Source organism: Thamnophis elegans, chromosome 13 (assembly GCF_009769535.1).
Source record: "Thamnophis elegans isolate rThaEle1 chromosome 13, rThaEle1.pri, whole genome shotgun sequence".
In the NCBI taxonomy this organism is placed as follows: Eukaryota; Metazoa; Chordata; class Lepidosauria; order Squamata; family Colubridae; genus Thamnophis; species Thamnophis elegans.
Window position 1 is genome coordinate 41,123,121 of NC_045553.1, and position 19,545 is coordinate 41,142,665.

Genomic DNA, 19,545 nt, shown 5'->3' on the forward strand with positions numbered 1-19,545 from the left:
TATGGTAGGATACTAAGCCCTTCCATTTTGCACTCTACTTCTCCTGGTCTTGTGATCTGCAACAGCTGAACCCGGACCAAAGTGGGATCGCAAAACTATCATTATTTTTTTTTTGTCTTAAGCTGCCACGTTGTACGGGGAAATGTTTGCAAGACATCTCAGTTGGGCCTGGCTTCCACCGTCATCCACCTCTCTTCAAAGAAACATACATCTTTATCAGCGCTGCCCCAGGCTGGTGACAGTCCAGCATTTGAGGGAGGCATGACATTCCCCTGAAATGTCCTCGTGCCTCTAAGCATCTTCTCTCCAAAGGGTATCGGCTTCCCGCTTGTTCGCTCCATTTTTAAAAGCCTCATTTTCGGAAGCGCGCTCATTCTCCCTGACCTGGTGAGCTTTAAAAAGAAAAATCAGCAGGCTTGTACCTATTAGCATTCCCCTTGACCTCAAGATTTTTTGGCAACCTTTGCTTCAAATAGCTCCAATAGGCTAGACTGTGAGTATGATGTCCTTCGTACCCCAGACAGCTGTCCTTCGGGGCTGCCGGTTGTAGGGAAAGGAAGGCGGCGGCGGGGGGGGGGGGATGAACAGACCATCAGCAAAAATCCAACATTCACATCTCCACTGAGCCGGTCAATTCATAAACACAAACTTCTGTTGAGATATTTAAGCACATTTCAATGGTGTTCTGATCTAGGTTTCCCCAGCAGCGCAAAGCTGGAGTCCTCATCCCGATAAACTCCTTTTATTTAATTTACAGTGAGTTCCTCTCCAGGAAAGTCTTTCCTCTCCCACAGTCTTTCAAGATAGTTCAGAGTTACCGACCTTTATCAGGCTTGGAGAGTGTCCAGGGCCGATATCTTTCAGATGCCGCAATACTTGGCGAGAATGCGGGAATGAACTAATTGTCTCCTGCAAACTCCATTCCCCTTTTGCTCCTCTTTTACTCCTTATGGGAGGGGCCATTCACAATCCACCTGTGGCCTTACTCCCAAGTCGACCCTTGTTCCTTAGCGGTTCCCTTCGTCTGGCAACTCTGCGCATGCGCACACTGGGAACAGGCTCCAGCTGTTCATCTGCCTCACTGAAGTCTGACTCTGAAGGAAGCTGATAACTGGCATACGGCTCTGGCCCCATCTCTGCCTTCGACACAGAGCCCTCATCAGAGCCTTCCCCAGATTCTGGGACTGGCCCATGTTCCTCCCCAACCTCCTCACTGTCCAAATTTGCTGCCATCTGGCGGGCCACAACAAGTGGGTGAAGTTCATTTTGGATGTGTTGTGGCCCGCCAGCAAAGCTGGCGGCAGAGTCAGACAGTGAGGAGGTTGGGGAGGAACATGGCCAGTCCTGGAGTCTAGGGAAGGTTCTGACGAGGGCTCTGCATCGGAGGCAGACAGGGGGCCAGGGCTGCCCAACATTTATCACCTACCTTCGGAGTTGGAGGTAAAGCAGGGCAGAAGAACAGCTGGAGCCTGTTTCCGATGTGGGCATGTGCAGAGCTGCCAGGAGAAGGGAACAATTAAGGAACAAGGGTCGACTCGGGAGGAAGGGCAAAAGTGGACGCTGAATAGCTCCTCCAGTAGGGAATAAATAGGAGCAAAAGGGGAGTGGTGCTTGCAGGAGACAATTAGTTCACTTATTATTGTGAAGATTTGGGTATCTGTGTTTGTGCCTTTGCCAGATATTTCATTGTTCAGTATTGTGAATAGAAGTTCTCAGCCTGGCAACTATCTTAAGGACTGATAAGGTCTGTGGTTGCAATTAAACCTTGTAAGACTTATTCCCGGGACTTTTCTGGATGTGAATGCTAGGAATTCACATTAACCAAACGAAAAGGGGTTTTTGCAGGACAATGAGTCCGTTTTGTGATTCTGTTCAGAACAGAACAGTGTTTTTGGGCCCTCGTTTGCAACACTGAGCCAAGGTGGCGCAGTGGTTAAATGCAGCACTGCAGGCTACTGCTAGATCAGCAGGTCAGCGGTTCAAATCTCACCGGCTCAGGGTTGACTCAGCCTTCCATCCTTCCGAGGTGGGTAAAATGAGGACCCAGATTGTTGGGGGCAATATGCTGACTCTCTGTAAACCGCTTAGAGAGGCCTGAAAGGCCTATGAAGCGGTATATAAGTCTACTGCTATTGCTATTGCTATTCTTTGAGGCGCAAGAAAGAATCCAAAGATCATGGAAAGACCATCTCTGGAAAGCCTCCAAGCACTTATTACCTGCGAAGGGCAGGTGATCATTTAAGAAAACCACCTTTCTGGTTGAGTCCTCCAATTCCTGGAATCAACTCCAAACCACGACTTGCTTGAAACTCACACCAAGAACAAGGCACCCCTCCAGAGCCAAGTTCCAATTGTGTAATTCTGGTTGCACACTACAACCTTACCTTTGGATTAACGTCCCAAAGAGCAGGTGTAGGAACTTCTGCATGTTCTCGGACCACAGCCAACTCCACTGGTCCACCATGATCAGACAAAGGAGGTCCAGAACGACGTCTGCCAGCGAAGTTTCTGGTCCTGCAAACATAAAGAAGATTTTACACCAGGCTACTGTCCATTCACGTAAGAGGACCGTCATGTTTTTCCTAACTCTAGTTGAGATACTAGAGATCGCATCAACATGAAAAGTATATACGCTTAACCATTAAGTTTGGTGTACTAAGGAAGGTATTAGGCTTAAAAACCAGGAGACTGTGAGTTCTAGTCCTGCTTTGGGCACGAAAGCCGCCTGGGTGACTTTGGGCCAATCACCAGGAGACTGTGAATTCTAGTCCCATCTTAGGCACTAAAATAGGCTAGATGATCCAGGGCCAATCACAGGAAACTCGTGAGTTCTAGTTTAAGGTATAGAAGCCGCCTGGGTGACTTTGGCCCGATCACCAGGAGACCGTGAATTCTAGTCCCACCTTGGGCACAAAAGCAGGCTGGGTGACTTTGAGCCCGTCCCTCCTTTTCACCCCGCACTGTCTCACAAGGTCGTTCCTTGTGGGGAAGGTAGAAAAAGGGAGTGTTCACCACCTGGAGTTATTTATCACCATCGTTTTAAAAGTCTAAAAATAGCTTTTATCCCTCCTTAAAGCAAAAAGGACATGCCAACTCTTCTTGTCTTATTCCAGATTAGGCCACGGGATTACCGTAGGATTACTGCTCCTTCTTAAAGGCAATAAAAACAAATCAACCAGCAAGGGAGAAACGGATAATCGAGCAGTTATTTGCAGAAGAAACACAAAACAGTAAGGCAAATCCAGACAGTAGGCCTCATTCAGCCTACAAACATTGCTGCCCCCCCCCCCCACACTTTCTGATTGTGCTAGTATTGTAGCCGCTACGGACATTGCTTAATGACCGTATCAGGAAAAGCTGGGATAGAGGTCATTAAGCAAGGCGATTACATGAGCAACATACATAACTATCATCGGAATTTGTGACTGCAATGGCCAGGCTCCATTACAGTTGTTAAACTTGAGGATTACCTACAGCCAACCCTTGGCTCATCTCCGAACGGAGCAGCTCCGGCTTTAATCGTTACTTCGATGTGGGAAGCATCTAAGAACTGCGGCGCGCTGCAATGTGAGAAGCCACAGGCATCCAGAGGATCAGGAAGTGCTCACGTTGATTTCCAGGCCTTGCTATAAAGAGACTCTTTTCTCATCTTTTAGAGATGACGTCCCAAGCTAAATCCTTACACAACCTGTCCAACCCACTCCGGCTTTCGTGCGAATAGAATAGAATAACAGAGTTGGAAGGGACCCTCGGAGGTCTTCTAGTCCAACCCCACTACTTAGGCAGGAAACCCTACACCCCCCTCTTCAGACAAATGGTTATCCAGCACCTTCATTTCATGCCTCTTTTACTTTTTCCCCAGCCCATATTTGCACTGTGCATCGCATGCCATCGTAGAACCGACTCCGAAGAAGAATTTGGTAGGTAGAGAAAAGAGTTTTAATAGATTTATTTCAAGCCGGCCCTTAATTCAGCATTGCTTTAAATCAGAGGTGTCCAAACTTGGGAAGTTTTAAGACTTGTGGAATTCAACTCCCAGAATTCCCCAGCTGAGGAATTCTGGGAGTTGAAGTCCACAAGTCTTAAAACTTCCCAAGTTTGGACACCTCTGATTTAAATCCTCCCCTACTTTCATGAGGAATTATTTCAAATTCATGCTATTCTGCTGCCACCTTGTGGTCGATCTCCAGATTTGACAAATAAGAGACCATTTCGATTTCAAAAGCTCCCTTATTGCCTTTGTAACTAAGGACGTTTTGTAACAAAATATTAATATGTAATATCTACTCCTTTTAAGGTAAAGGTAATGGTTCCCCTCGCACCTATGTGCTAGTCGTTTCCGCCTCTAGGGGGCGGTGCTCATCTCCGTTTCAAAGGCGAAGAGCCAGCGCTGTCCGAAGACGTCTCCATAGTCATGTGGCCGGCATGATTAAACACCAAAGGCGCACGGAACTCTGTTACCTTCCCACCAAAGGTGGTTCCTATTTTTCTACTTGCATTTTTTACATGATTTCGAACTGCTAGGTTGGCAGAAGTTGGGACAAGTAACGGGAGCTCACTCTGTTATGCAGCACTAGGGATTCGAACTGCTGAACTGCTGACCTTTCTGATCAAGAAGCTCAGCCTCTTAGCCACCTGGTCTCCTTTTACATGTTTTAATTTCTGGAATTGATTGAGAGCTCATTGCAACATTAGTTGGCTGATGCATATGAATCCAAGTTCTCAAATTGCACCTAGTTATCTGTTTTGGTTTTGACCTACCTACTGTAAGTGGTGCCACAAAAGGTGGTTCCTATTTTTCTACTTGCATTTTTACGTGCTTTTGAACTGCTAGGTTGGCAGAAGCTGGGACAAGTAACGGGAGCTGACTCCGTTATGCGGCGCTAGGGATTCGAACCGCCGAATTGTCAACCTTTCTACAGCGTCTTAGCCACTGAGCCACTGAGTCCCATAACAACATGTAGCAGGATGTTAATGATGGAGCTGAAGTTTGCAATTTCTAACCTGGGTTGAGCAAGCTTGGAGAACATCTACACACCGTACGGAAAAGCAGTATATGAAGCAGTATATGGAGAAGAAGGAAGCAAATTTTGGAGCTGCAGAGAACGTACCAGAATTTGTGTCTTCCTCCGCTGTTTGCTGCAGCACCTCCGCGGGCTTTGGGTTCAAATCTGAGGGAGGTTCTTCATCACCCTCTCTCTCTGGACCTTCACTGGTCATGGCCTCCAGCAACTTCTCCTGGTTTTGAATAAAGGACTCCATCCTTGCCAGGGAGAGGACTTCGGAGGCCTGGAAGAAGAAGAAGAGGGTTGTGTTGTGGCTCGCCAGTGGCCAGTGGATCTGGCAGCAGATTCGGACAGTGAGGAAGTTGGGGAGGAACATGGGCCAGTCCTGGAGTCTGGGGAAGGCTCTGATGAGGGCTCTGTGTCAGAGGCAGAGATGGGGCCAGGGCCATCTGACAGTTATCAGCTGCCTCACTGAGGCAGACAAACAGCTGGAGCCTGTTCCCAGTGTGTGCATGCACAGAGTTGCCAGATGAAGGGAACAGCTAAAGAACAGCAGTCGACTTGGGAGTAAGGCCACAGGTGGTCGGTGAATGGCCCCTCCCAGAGGAAATAAGAGGAGCGAAAGGGGAGGGGAGTTTGCAGGAGACAATTAGTTCATTCCTGCCAAGTATTGCGGATTCTGAAAGATATCGGCCCTGGACACTCTCCAAGCCTGCTGAAGGTCGGGAATTGGGAACTATCTTGAAAGACTATGGGAGAAGAAAGACTTTGCTGGAGAGGAACTCACTGTAAATTAAATAAAAGGGATTTATCGGGATGACAACTCGGCTTCGTGCTGCTGGGGAAGCCTCGGTCAGAACAGATTGGAACCAAATGGGGAAAGGTTTCTTTCTGCCAACTATTTGGAAGTTTTCCTTTAACATTTCTCAGATTGAAGACAGACTTACGTTCACGCCGTCCCTGAAAGAATATAAAATCTTCTCTGGTGTCCCGGCCACGTTTAGCATTTTGCCAGATGTAAACTTCAGCTTCGACCTGTCAAAAGAGAGGCAGGAAAAACACAATATTCATTCATTTAATCTGGCATTTCTTGGAGGAGCTACAACACCCTCATGGATGTGTTGCTTCCAACGGCTGGCCGCTCGACAATCAACAATTCTGTGATTATCAGCAGCCGCAGAAAAGAAATGGCAATAATTATGACATTGTCAACAAGTGAGAGAAAACACACAACGTGGTGGCTTCTCCAATTCTTTCCCACCAGAAGTTGCTATAGGAGGCATCTGTGTATATTGTTTTACCGACAAAGAAATAATGGGAGACTACTATAGATCTATTTCAAGCTATTTAGCTCTCATCAGCTAGCCATACCCTTCTGGGATTCAAACCTGGGCTACTTACCCTACATATTAGTTAAGATGTATTGACCTCTAAGCCACGAGGTCTCCTCCCCTTGTCAGCTACACCAGGGGAAATATTAAGTGTTTTTTGTCAGGGTAATTATGGATGGAGCACAGTACTTCTGCTTTCGCCTTTCAGCCCCAATCCAGGAGCCTTCGTAGACAAGTCGCTTTCCCGACAAACTATTTTTGTGTTGAATTTATGTTTTACAAACAAAGAAATAGAGGGAGACTAGTATAGATCTATTTCAAGCTATTTAGCTCTCATCCGCTAGCTTATACCCTTCTGGGATTCGAGCCCGGCCTACTTACCGTACATATTAGGTAGATGTATTAACCTCTAACCTACGGGCTCTCCCCCCCTTTATCAGGTACAACAGGGCGACCTGGTCTACCCAATTGTGGACGAAGCATACCGCTCTGCCTTTCAGCCCCAATCCAGGAACCTGCACACACAGTTGCGTTCATGACAAACTATAATGGAATAGGGTAGGGTAGATTGGGTTGGGTAGAGTAGAGTAGAATAGGAATAAGAATAAAAATAGAATGGGAATAGGATAATAATGGGAATGGGAAGAGAATGGGAAGAGAAATAATGGAATAGGAATAGGGTAGGGTAGGGTAGGGTAGGGTAGGGTAGAGTAGAATAGAGAAAGGATATTAGGAATAGGAACAGAATAGGATAGGATAGAATAGAATATGGAATAGAATAGAGTAAAGTATCTTAGAATAGAATAGAATAGAGTAGGAATAGGATAGAATACAGAATAGAATAGAGTAGCTTAGAATAGAATAGAATAGAATAGTAGGACAATACACCTAGCAGGAAGCAAATTGAAATAAAATAGAATGGGAATAGGATAATAAGGGGAATGGGAAGAGAATGGGAAGAGAAATAATGGAATAGGAATAGGGTAGGGTAGGGTAGGGTAGGGTAGAATAGAGAAAGGATATTAGGAATAGGAATAGAATAGGATAGGATAGAATAGAATATGGAATAGAATAGAGTAAAGTATCTTAGAATAGAATAGAATAGAGTAGGAATAGGATAGGATAGAATAGAATACAGAATAGAATAGAGTAAAGTAGCTTAGAATAGAATAGAATAGAATAGAATAGAATAGAATAGAATAGAATAGTAGGACAATATACCTAGCAGGAAGCAAATTGAAATGAATTCCCTGGGACTCCAATCCATCTTCACAGACTCAAACACGAAACCCGATTTGCAAACATCCCCTCTCTTAATATTCTAAGGGATTTTTCTTAGACAAAGCAAAACGCCTGATCACCGCTTAGGAATGTCACGTCCAGCCAAGATTTTGAAAACACAACCATCTTCTTTCCCCCATTTGATCAGTTTTACTGAAATCAGATCTCCTCCCAGGAAGGGGATGGGGGTGGGAGTGGGGAATACAGATAAGAATCCAAGCATTACGATTCTCTCAGGTGCAGGAAAGATTTAGCAGTCAAAGCAATGATTCCAATTCAAATCATTCCGAGGGCTTAGCAATATCCACCGCTAAACCACCGCTAAAAACCCAGAATAATTAAACAGCTATTCCTGAAGGACGTCGTGAAATTCTTCGGCACTTTTCGTGGACCTGATAATTTCTGAAAGGATACCAGCAAAATTAGGCCTTCGTTCCAGGCTGCAAGCAGTGTTGCGGTGGCCTAGAGGTGAGGAGCTCTCACCTCAAAATCAGGAGCCTTTGAGTTCGATCCTAGCTAGAGGCAGATATTTCTCTCCTTTGGCATACTGAGAATATATCTGCCGAACAAAACTCCGCTTTGGCAATAGGGACGGCATCTGGCCAGTAAAAACACTCTGCTGGCTCCATTCAGTTGCTCAGACTCCTCCACCCCGCAAGAGATTATGGGGTCGTTAAAAGATGACGATGACTTCAGGCTGCAGAAAGGAGTTGCTACTATGCATGTTTGAGCTTACTTATTGGATTTCTTTCCATCCATCGACTGCCTCCCATCCACTTCGGTCTCACTTAGCTCTTCTGTAGGACTCTGTGGCTCAGGTCGGGGAAACGCCGTTTTTAAGGTATCCACAATGGCATTCATTACAATCTGCAGTGAAAGGAAACACCCACTGAGATAAAAGACAATGTAGAAGTGGTGCGGTGGCCCAGAGGTAGAACTCTCGCCTCACACTCAGGAGGCTGTGGGTTCGATCCTAGGCAGAGGCAGGTATTTCTCTCTCTGGGCACATTGAGAATTTATCTGCCTAACAAAACTCCGCAATGGCAACGGGGAAAGGCATCCGGCCATTAAAACCCTCTGCTAGCTCCATTCAGTTGCCCAGACTCCACCCCCCGCAAGGGATTATGGGGTCGTTAAATGATGATCATAAAAGACAACATAGGACAGTAATCCTCAACTTACAACTGCAATTGACCCCCAAATTTCTGTTCTTCACCAGTTGTTAAAATCCACCTTAACATTTTACGACTTTTATTGCCGGTGGCTAAGTGAGTCACTGCAGCGGTTAGGTTACTAACATGGTTAACCTGGCTCCCTTGTTGACTTTGCTGGTCAGGAGGTCACCAAAGGGGATCGACTCTACGACCGTCATAACTATGCAACCGTCGGTTGCCAAGTATCCGAATTTTCATCCCGTGCAATGCTGCAATGGTTGTATCGAAACTCGGAACAATCACATAACAGCACTAGAAATGGCACATATACCGCTTCAAAGCGCTTTGCAGCCTTCTCTAAGCGGTTTACAGAGTCAGCCTATTGCCCACAACAATCTGGCTCCTCATCTTACTGAGCTTGGAAGAAGGGAAGCTCCGTTTTCACCTGCAATGGCCTCCTGCAGCCCTCTGCCAGTGAAAACAAGAGCTCCCCGAGCTCCATTTTTGTTTGGCAGAGGGCTGCCGGAGGCAGTCAAGGCTGAAAACGGAGCCTGGGGGAAAGGGATGATGCGTGCGGCCCCCCCAAGCTCTGTTTTTGCTGGCAGAGGCACCATGGGCTGGTCCTTCGTTTTTTCCACGGCAGCCCGGTGGGCCAGACCTAAGCAATAGCAATAGCAATAGCAGTTAGACTTATATACCGCTTCATAGGGCTCTCTAAGCGGTTTACAGAGTCAGCATATCGCCCCCAACAATCCGGGTCCTCATTTTACCCACCTCGGAAGGATGGAAGGCTGAGTCAACCCTGAGTCGGTGAGATTTGAACAGCCAAACTGCTGAACTGCAGTCAGCTGAAGTAGCCTGCAGTGCTGCATTTAACCACTGCGCCACCTCGGCTCTTGGCACCCGTGGGCCACCTCCGTCCCATGGGCCGTGAGTTTGACACCCCTGATCAGTGGTGGGATTCAAATAATTTACCAACCGGTTCTCTGTCCTAAGGACCAGGTGGGGAGGCGGGGCTTAGTGGTCATGTGACCGTGTGGCCGTGGCCAACTCAACATCACTCACATCAATGGGCGCTTTGCCTTAGCTGTTACAATGTACTAAGGGTTAACCGGAGAGGCAGTTTCTGTAAGCAGGTCAACAAAGAGTAGGCTAGAAACAACACCAGAATGTTTCCTTCCTGCCTCCCTTACAGGATTAGCCCTGTAAAGTGGGGAAAAAACAAAAGGAGATTTCTTCCAACAACCGGTTCTCTGAACCTCTTAGAAAGTTAAGAACCGTTTCTCCCGAATAGGTGCGAACTGGCTGAATCCCACCACTGCCCCTGATGTATAGCAATGTTGCTGGCAACATCGAACGCGTTACCTTATCGATCCTGGAGACCACGAACGGTTTTTTGACGAAGGCAATCCTTGCGTCCGTGTTCAAGGCGAGGAATTCTTGCATTTCTTCGCTGTTGGCGATCTCGGGAATTGCGCACAAATGCTGCAACGGGCAAGCAGACAAGCAGTGAAGCCGAGAAACATCCTCCCCCCCCACCGAAAAGCTTACGACAGGGGTGGGCCACCGTGTAGAGCAGAGAGCTGCATCCCACATTTTGAGGCGAGGGAAGTGCTAAAGCAGGCAAGATTAAGTAACAGAGGCTCCCACCTGCATTGGCGGCTATTCCTTTTATTTTTATTTTTTGCTACTAGCTGATAACTTGGCATTGCTTATTTATTTATCCTAATCCTGTATTAGGCAGGAAAAGGAATGAATTATATCTATAGGGTTGCGCGAAACCCCCATGTGCCCCCCCCACACATGCGCGTATCACCTCCCCCCACGCCCCATTTTGGGCCTAGACCTCCCTACAGCCTCCTGGGAGCAAAGACGGGCCACGAGGAGGCTTCTACCACACCCCCCTTGCACATGCGTGTGTGACCCCTGCACCCAGCGCATGCACAGTGGAGCTGAGCTGGCATGACAGCTTGCAGAGGGATCTGCGTGCCACCTGTGTGCCAGGACACACACACACACATATCGAGAGGTATTAGGGGTGTCTTACACCCCCCCCCCCAGTATTTGTTTCCAGAGAGAAAGTCATCTGTGTACCGTTTGATTGAAATTGCTTGAGGCATTCCAGAATTACATACACTCACCCACAGCCATTTTTAGATAGATAGATGATAGATAGATAGATAGATAGATAGAGTAGAAGAGGAGGAGGAAGAGGAAGAAAAGAAGAAAAAGAACAAGAGGAAGAGGAGGAGAAGGAGGAGGAGGAGAAGAAGAAAGAGGAGGAGGAGGAAAAGAACAGGAGGAGGAGGAGGAAGAGGAGAAGAACAGGAGGAGGAAGAGGAGGAGGAGGAAGAGGAGAAGGAGGAGAAAGAGAAGAGGAGGGAGAAAAGTAGGAGGAGAAGGAAGAGAAGGAGAAGAAGAGAAGAGGAGAAAAGGAGGAGGAAGAGAAGAGAAGGAGGAAGAGGAAGAGAAGAGGAGAAGTAGGAGAAGAAGAGGAGGAGGAGGAAAAGGAAGAGAAGAGGAGGAGAAGAGGAGGAAGAGGAGAAGGGGGAGAAGAAAAGGAGGAGGAGGAAGAGAAGGAAGAGAAGGAGGAGGAGATGATAGGAGGACTAGATACATAGATTAGTTATTTTTATGCCTTTTTTTAAAATGACAATAAAACTGGCCCAGATTTAAATGTGTAGCAGGAAGAAATCCTGACCTTCAAGAACGATTCTAGGAGACTTTTTCTGGCTTCAACTTTCTCTGTGTCCATGTTACCAAACGGAAGATCCGGAAACATCTTTTTGGGGCCTTTTATGTCTGCCGTGGTTTAAAAAACAAAACAAAACACTAAGAGTAATTTTATTGCAACGTTAATCATACTAGCTCATGACTCGTGATTAAAATATTGATAAGATTTTCAAATGGCTTGCAATAAAACCCAGCATCTTTCCGTCGGTTTTTACATCACCCTAAGCCAGGGGATTTCTCAACTTTGCTGACTTCAAAACGGGTGGACTTCAAGTCCCAGAATTCCCCAGCCAGCCAGGGAATTCTGGGCTTTGAAGTCCACATGTCTTCAGGGGGCTAAGGTTGAGAAATCTTGCATTAGGCCGTAATATGATTTGTCGTTTGATTGGTGGCTTCTGCTTTGTTCTATTAATTGTCTTTGTTCTATTAATTTGACCCATGTGGGTTGTAAATCATGTCCAGAGGGTTGTGAGAACCTGGCCAATTAGGCCTAATGTCAGAAACAGGGACAATGTTGTGGGCTGCCAGCAGTCAGCACAGCTGGCAGTAGATTCGTACAGTGAGGCGGTTGGGGAGGAACATGGGCCAGTCCTGGAGTCTGGGAAAGGCTCTGATGAGGGCTCTGTGTCGGAGGAAGAGAGAGGGCCAGAGCCGTATGCCAGTTATCAGCTGCCTTCGGAGTCAGACATCAGTGAGGCAGAACAGCTGGAGCCTCTTCCTTGTGTGCGCATGCGCAGAGTTGCCAAACGAAGGGAAGAGCTAAAGAACAGGGGTCGACTTGGGAGTAAGGCCACAGGTGGACGATGAATGGCCTCTCCTAGAGGAAATAAAAGAGGAGCGAAAGGGGAGTGGAGTTTGCAGGAGATAATTTGTTCGCTTAATTGGTTTGTGACTCTCCGAGACTCCTTGTCAAATTCTGCAGATATCGGCCTGGCAGCTCTCCAAGCCAGATAAGGTCTGTGACTGTAAATCCTCCCTTGAAAGACTTTGCTGGACGTGAATGAGCAGAAGCGGTTTTTGTTGGGACAAGGAGTTTGTTTCATGCTCTTGGGAAGCCTCGGTCAGAACATACAAGGTCTATGAACACACTATGAGAGAAAAGTCAACATTACAGATAGTCCTCAACTTACAACTTTGTTTAGTGACCATTCAAAGCAGTGGTGGGTTTCAAAAATTTTTGGAACCTCTTCTGTAGGTGTGGCCTGCTTTCCGGGTCCACTGGTGGAACCTCTTCTAACCGATTCGGTAGATTTGACGAACCGGTTCTACCGAATAGGTGCGAACTGGTAGGAACCCCCCTCTGATTCAAAGTTACGACATCACTGGGGAAAAAAGGGACTTAGGACTGATTTTCATACTTGCAAGATCACGGGATCAAAATCCAGACGCTTTGCAACTGGCTCATATTTATGACGGACGCAGTGTCCCGGTGTCACGCGAGCCCATTTTGAGACCTTCTGACAAGTTCAAGTCAATGAGGAAGCCAGGTTCACTTAACGACGATGTGATTAACTTAACAACTGCAATGGTTCCACTCAACAAATACGGGCAACAAATGTTGTAAAATGGGGGACAAGACTCCCTTAACAACTGTCTCGCTTAGTGACATAAAATTTGGGGCTTAGTTGTGGCCGTAAGCTGAGGACTACCTGTATTGGGTTAAGTGCCACAGAGAACTGTGCTTCGAACTAAAACGGAGCTTGTGAAAAGAGATTACGGGTTAGATGCAGAGCTACGCTAATTATGCCTTTTATCTGCTTTTATTCCACTTTTTCTGGCAATAAATTTGTTCTCGAAGCCGCCTCTGCCATGGACAATATATCCAGAGATTTTGCAGATGGTTCATTTAATCTGTTGTCCCCTACTTAACCATAATGTGTTATTACAACATAAACCATGTGTGTTTTAATACACATTTTTATATGTTGTTTTATGCACCCCGTTGCATTTGCTATGCCATATGGAATAAATAAATAATGAACCATAATTGCCAGTGGAGAGAAAAGGGGAAGAGAAAGGAAGGGGAAAAAAAAAAAAGAATGTAGACCAGTGTTTCTCAACCTTGGCGACTTTAAGTCCTGTGGACTTCAACTCCCAGAATCCCCCAGCCAGCTATGCAGCTATGCTGGCTGGGGGATTCTGGGAGTTGAAGTCCACAGGACTTAAAGTCGCCAAGGTTGAGAAACACTGATGTAGACAGTCTGCATTAAACTTAATTAACTCCCACTTTGCCTGCAACAAAATTCCACAGAAAAAAGAGAATTTAGGACGAACTTTTTATGAACTTTCGTAGATCTGGTTTCTCTTCCAGCCTGGTTTGCAGGTTCAAGAACTCGCGGTATCTTCGGTTCACTGTATGATAAGCCACTTGCTGGAGGCTGTTAGTGCTGTCACTGTCTAACGTTGTGTCATACTATGGGAAGAAGAAGACAAATACCACCATCAGTGAGGAGGAGGAGGCTGACTGTTTGCCAAACTAAAATGTGTATAATGGCTTAAAGCTGGACTTGACTTCAAGAGATGGTCTGATTTGGCGATTTGGAACGGTCAATGAAAAATAATGATGAAAAGTAACATGGTTGGTTGGTAGGAAGGAAGGAAGGAAATGGGAATGAGAAGGATGGAGGCAGGGAAGGAGGGGGAGAGGAAGGAAGGAAGTGGGAATGACAAGGACGGAGGCAGGAAGGAGGGAGGGAGGAAGAAAGGAAGGAAGGAAAGAAGGAGATGGGAATGAGAAGGAAGGAGGCAGGGAAAGAAGGAAGGAGGCAGGGAAAGAAGGAAGGAAGGAGATGGGAATGAGAAGGGAGGCAGAGAAGGATGGAAGCCAGGATTACCTTCACAGTGTACAAGGTGTAAGGATGGAATCCTGTCCCACTGTGTTCTCGAGCAGTGATGGTTCCTGTAATACGCAGATTCTGGATGATGACGGGACCATCAGGACTGAGGGGCTCAAAGCTGAACGTGCCCATCGGGGCAGTAGGGGAGGAAGAAAGTAGGCTTGGGGGCTGGGCCAGGTATTGAGGGCTGTGTGCCAAGCTCCCAGGTGGCTCCAGTTCTTTCCCCAAGTAGGATGGCCTTCTCAAGAAGGTCTTCTCTGGGTCCGCCAAAAGCTCAGTCAAAGAAACTAAGGGGTCTTCAGCCACCGTCTCTATGTGGATGTCAGGACACAGCCCGAGGGAGGCGGCCTGGAGGTTGGCCTCAGAGGGAAAGCCCTCCACCACATCCTCCGCACACCTGTCTTTCTCTCCCAAACTGTCTTCTGGGTCCACCTCAAGAGGGCCTTCCAAATCAAGAAGGGAGCTAGCGAAGAGTTCTTCGGCAGACACGACGATCAAGGAGCTGGAGTCTTTCCCTGCGTCGGACATGGGGGAATCGACTTCCAAGTCTCCACTGGGGAAGAAGGACCCAAGGGTGCCAGGGTGAAGCAGGGGCGCGGCCACGCTCCCATCCTCTTTCTCGTTCACGGGAGTGCTCAGTGCTCTGTCCACGGGCTCCTTCCCCTCCATCAGGAAGTCTTCCAAGCTATCGACCACGTTCCTGTTGAAAGGTTCGGAATCCCCCCGTAGGGCTTTATCGCCCTCAGTAGCCATTTCTTGCTGAAGGTCTGGGGGCAACACAGCACCGGGCACCACGGGTTGGCTCGAGGAAGCGGGCAATACTTCCGGGGAAGCCATCTCGACGGTGGCGGCGGCTTTCCTGGAGAAAAGGTTCACCAGCAGCTGGTTGAGCCAGTCGGGGTCCGCCATTTTGTTCATCACGGGCATCAACACGTTACAGGTCACCATCTCCACCACCACAAAGCGCCCCGTCCTGCTTTCCAGATGGGGCTCGGGCACCAAGACCCGCAGCAGCGAGTCCACCACACGCCTGGTATACTCCACCTGATGCGTAGGGCTCTGGACAGCCAAGTGAGGTTCTGAGAATTCGCAGTAGGCTTGCCAGAGTCTGCCGGCCTCTTCAGGAGGTCCTCCGAGGCTTTCCGCCTCCTCTTTCCATTTCTCCTGGACCTTCTTGTAGGCCTGAAGGTGGCACCCGGCCAGGAGGAGCACCTTCTGGGTCAAGGCCTTCTTGTCCACCAAGTGCATCCTCTTCCTCAGCTCCAAAGCCAACCCCACCATCGCTTTCTCCACCTCCTTCTCAAAGTTCTGCTCCCGGCTTACTGCCCGGTACCAAGATGAGACGAAATCACGAAGGATCTTTTGAATAATATTGAGGATCTCTTTCTCCAACTCCCTCTCCGCCTTGGGATCCGGAGGGCAGCCTTCCAGGGTGAGAAACCTCTCCAGGTGAATCCTGTGGCTGGTGCCGACCACCACTTGGGACCCCAGCCAGCCCCCCAGTAAGGCCAATAACCCCGATAAGAGGCAGAGCAGCCAGACGTTGACCAATAAGTGGACCACCAGCAACCAGCCCACCAGAGCCCCTAAGGCCATCAGCTTCCTGCTGCCGGCCAGGTCGCCCAGCCCCACACCTTGTTCTGGCATCCTCAGCATCTTTGGTCCCTAACCTTAAATTACTGCTCTAGTGCTTTAAAAAAAATATCACAGGGCTGCTGGAGTTTGCACCCACGGTTAGGGGTGCACTCCTAAAGCCATCCACCCACCTCTCTGGTTCTATGGGGCTCTTTGTGCAATTTGCACACTGGGTTTGGCTCTTCCACGGTACAATTTGCACTGGCCAGGTTACGCTCTTTCACGGTGAAATTTGCACAGGGTGTGAAATTTGCACAGGGCGGGTTTGGCTCTTCCACTGTTCAATTTGCACACCGTGTTTGACTCTTCCACCGTGCAATGCACACTGGCCAGGTTACGCTCTTCTACCGTGGAATTTGCACAGGCCGGGTTTGGCTCGTCCCCTCCCCCCACCCGTGCAATTTGCACGAGCCGAGTCACACACACCCCTCCCCCAGCTAGCTCTTCTCACACTAGGCTCCCCCGCCAATTGCAAAGCCAATGCACCGGAAAAGTAAGGCCAGGCGCTCCAGCCCACTCTTAAAACGCCTGCAAATCCACTCGGGTTTGCTTCCCCACCCGACCTCCAAGAGAGGCCAACACGGACCCCCGCCCGCCCCTCCAACGGCAGCGATGCAAAAATGCAATCCTATTTTTCTTTTTTGCATCGAACAGCAATGCGAAAATACAATATTTCTTTTTTTGCATTCAATAGGAATGCAAACAATAATAATGCTAAATGAAAGCGGGAGGGGGGAGGAAATTCAGCAATAATAATAATGATAATAATAATAATAAATTCGACTCGCCAAGCGGCTCAGATCGGCCACCGGCGTCCCGGCGTGTGGCGAAACCAGGAGAGGGAGGAAGGGGGGAGGCTTTTCTGACGTTCGCGGCCGCTCCTCCCAGGCGTGCGGGGCTGCCACCACCACCAACCCTCGCGCCGCGTCATCGCATCCCCGGGTCTCTCGCGCGCGGCTCACCCCGCTCGCGCGCGGCCGCAGCGCGGAGGGTCGTGCAAAAAAAAAACCACAACCCTTTGCAAATCTCCGCCCAGCTCTTTTGCTGGAGTTCTGCAGTTTGCAGCCACCCCCGGCCTCGCCTGCCCGGCCCTCTCCCCCGTTTGCTAAAGAGCTACCAAGAGGGAAGCGAAGCCGGGCGCGTCGGGGAATCGCAGTGCCACCTGGCGATCGAGGCTCCTCCGCGCCGCCGAAGGATTCGCACGGGCGCGGCGTTGGGCTTAGGATTCCACACACCCCCCCCCGTGGCTCTCCAGGGCTTCTTCTGCCTCCCCAGCTTCTAAAATGAGATGTCCCGTTGAAACCCAAAAGTGGGTCGTCCCCCCCCTCCCTTTTCAAGAAGCAAGCGGACTTTCTTGGTTTTTAACAGATTGACAGAGTTGGGAGGGGGGAACTTGTAGGTCATCTAGTCCAACCCCTTGCCCAAGCAATAGCAATAGCAGTTAGACTTATATACCGCTTCATAGGGCATTCAGCCCTCGGTTTACAGAGTCAGCATATTGCCCCCAACAACAATCCGGGTCCTCATTTTACCCACCTCGGAAGGATGGAAGGCTGAGTCAACCCTGAGCCGGTGAGATTAGAACCGCTGAACTGCAGATAACAGTCAGCTGAAGTGGCCTGCAGTACTGCACCCTAACCACTGCGCCACCTCGGCTCCTTGAGAAGCAGAGGACCCAACACCATTGTTGCAGGAAATGACAGGCTTTAGACTTCTCAGGATACAGAAAAAGTTGATTTGGCAGCCAGGTTCAGAAAGCTAGCCCATGGCTAGCATTGCAAGTTCTGAACAACCTTAATTATCGAAGCACACGTTCTTATACATTCTCAAAAGCATTGCAACACAGAAATACTTAACACATTTCTTAGTGGTTACCTTGAGGAGAAATCCTTATAAGGAGATAGGGTCTTACTTCTCCTTTTGTTTATGGGGTACTGTCATTAACAAACTTTAATTGAACCTTGGACTTTTGACATAGGCTTTTGACATAGGCACATCTTGTGGTTAGGCACTGGCTTCCTGTTTCTTTTGCAAGCTCCAACTCTGTCTATGTGGTTTTTAATATAGAAGTAAAGGGGCTCTAAGAGGCTGTCCAGCCTGACCCAGTAGGTTTCACACTTAATGTTCAAATCTCACTTTACGTCTGCTTTACCATTGGTGACAGATGGATGTCCAGTCTTTTCTTGAAAGCCTCCAGAGATGAAGCTCGCACAACCTCTGAAGGCAACTCCTGTTCCATTGGTTGATTGTTCTCACTGTCGGGAAATTTCTCCTTATTTTTAGATTGAATCTCTCCTTGATAACAAAATAACAGAGTTGGACAGGACCTTGTAGGTCATCTAGTCCAACCCCTTGCCCAAGCAGAGGACCCAACACCATTGCTGACGGATGGATGTCCAGTCTCTTCTTGAAAGACTCCAGGGATGAAGCTCCCACAACTTCCAAAGGCAACTCCTGTTCTATGGGTTGATTGCTCTCACTGCTTGGCACAACTGCCATGTATTTTTGATGGTCAGGTGATGGCCCTCTGTGACCTTCCCAACCGGCTCCCTTAACGACCGTGCAATTCACTTAATGTCCGCAGCAAACGATTGCAAAAACCAGGTGCCAATTCACTTCACAACTGCCTCAATTAGCGATGATGGTCCCAATTGTCGTAAGGCGGGGATTACCTTAAGAACCCTTTTTCTCTCCTTTTAAAAGGTTTTGCTTTCTCCTGCAGGAGGCTTCTTCGGTTCTGAGAAGCGTCTTGGATGAGAAGCAAAAGGTTTTCAAAGGGGGGGGGGAACGAGAAAGCCCAGTGGCCTTTTTTGTGGGGGGGGAAGCATCTCTGGGCAGCCCCCCCCCTTAGATGAATGAAATATTTTGGAAAATATTAAAAAGGCAGAATATAATATCTTCTTCAGCTCTTGGATGAGAAGCAAAACATCTTCAAAAGAAAAAAAAAGGAAGTCCAGTTGCCTTCTGAAAAAAGCCCCTTTGGGACAACCATGACCTGGATGACTGAGAATCTCTACAGACTTTTAGCTGTACAATTTGGGATGAAGACCCTTTGAATGGTGCAGGAATGCATTTCCAGAGGAAAAAATGGCAGACTACAGGAACCATTAGCACCACTCAGGTGACCCTGAGGACACAGATCAACCTCCAAGTGGCCTCAACGACCCTCTAAAAGGCTGGTTATAAAGGTATAATCTCCTTTGGGCCTGAACAGAGGAGAGGTGAGATAAATAGTAAACAATTTTTAGTTAACCACAATAATAATAAGGAGATGTTGATGGATAATATTGAAGGAGATGTTGATGGATAATATTGAATGCGTTTAAGTAACTGTAATTAAATATAGTGATAGTACAATACATAAATTTTAAAATGTATAACTTAATTTGAGTGAAGTATAGGTAATGATTGTGGAAGAAACGCACGATACACAGCTATGTTGTACTACTAAAAGAAATTCGGACAGAAGTGCTAATTTGTGAGTTGGGGAAAAGGGGAGGGAATGTTAGATATCCTACTAATTAACCCTTTTTTAGAATATGTTATAAAGATTTAAAGTTATGGTAGA

General features: G+C 47.8%; 1 protein-coding gene across 3 annotated transcripts in view; it reads right to left on the minus strand.

Annotated features, from left to right (window-relative positions):
* The window catches only part of SNX19 (sorting nexin 19), a 59,227-nt gene extending 42,166 nt beyond the window's left edge, over positions 1 to 17,061 (minus strand). For 2 of the 3 annotated variants that reach the window (XM_032229514.1, XM_032229515.1), the window contains exons 1-8: positions 14,340 to 16,856; positions 13,780 to 13,918; positions 11,474 to 11,574; positions 10,138 to 10,257; positions 8,355 to 8,485; positions 5,954 to 6,041; positions 5,112 to 5,289; positions 2,385 to 2,514 (exon numbers count right to left, since the gene is read on the minus strand). In XM_032229514.1, the coding sequence (XP_032085405.1) occupies positions 2,385 to 2,514; positions 5,112 to 5,289; positions 5,954 to 6,041; positions 8,355 to 8,485; positions 10,138 to 10,257; positions 11,474 to 11,574; positions 13,780 to 13,918; positions 14,340 to 15,998 (2,546 nt within the window). In that variant the 5' untranslated portion in view covers positions 15,999 to 16,856. Of the gene's footprint in view, positions 1 to 2,384; positions 2,515 to 5,111; positions 5,290 to 5,953; positions 6,042 to 8,354; positions 8,486 to 10,137; positions 10,258 to 11,473; positions 11,575 to 13,779; positions 13,919 to 14,339 lie in introns of all 3 variants that reach the window. The other variant, XM_032229516.1, reaches the window with a different exon arrangement.
* Positions 17,062 to 19,545: the final 2,484 nt, after the last annotated feature.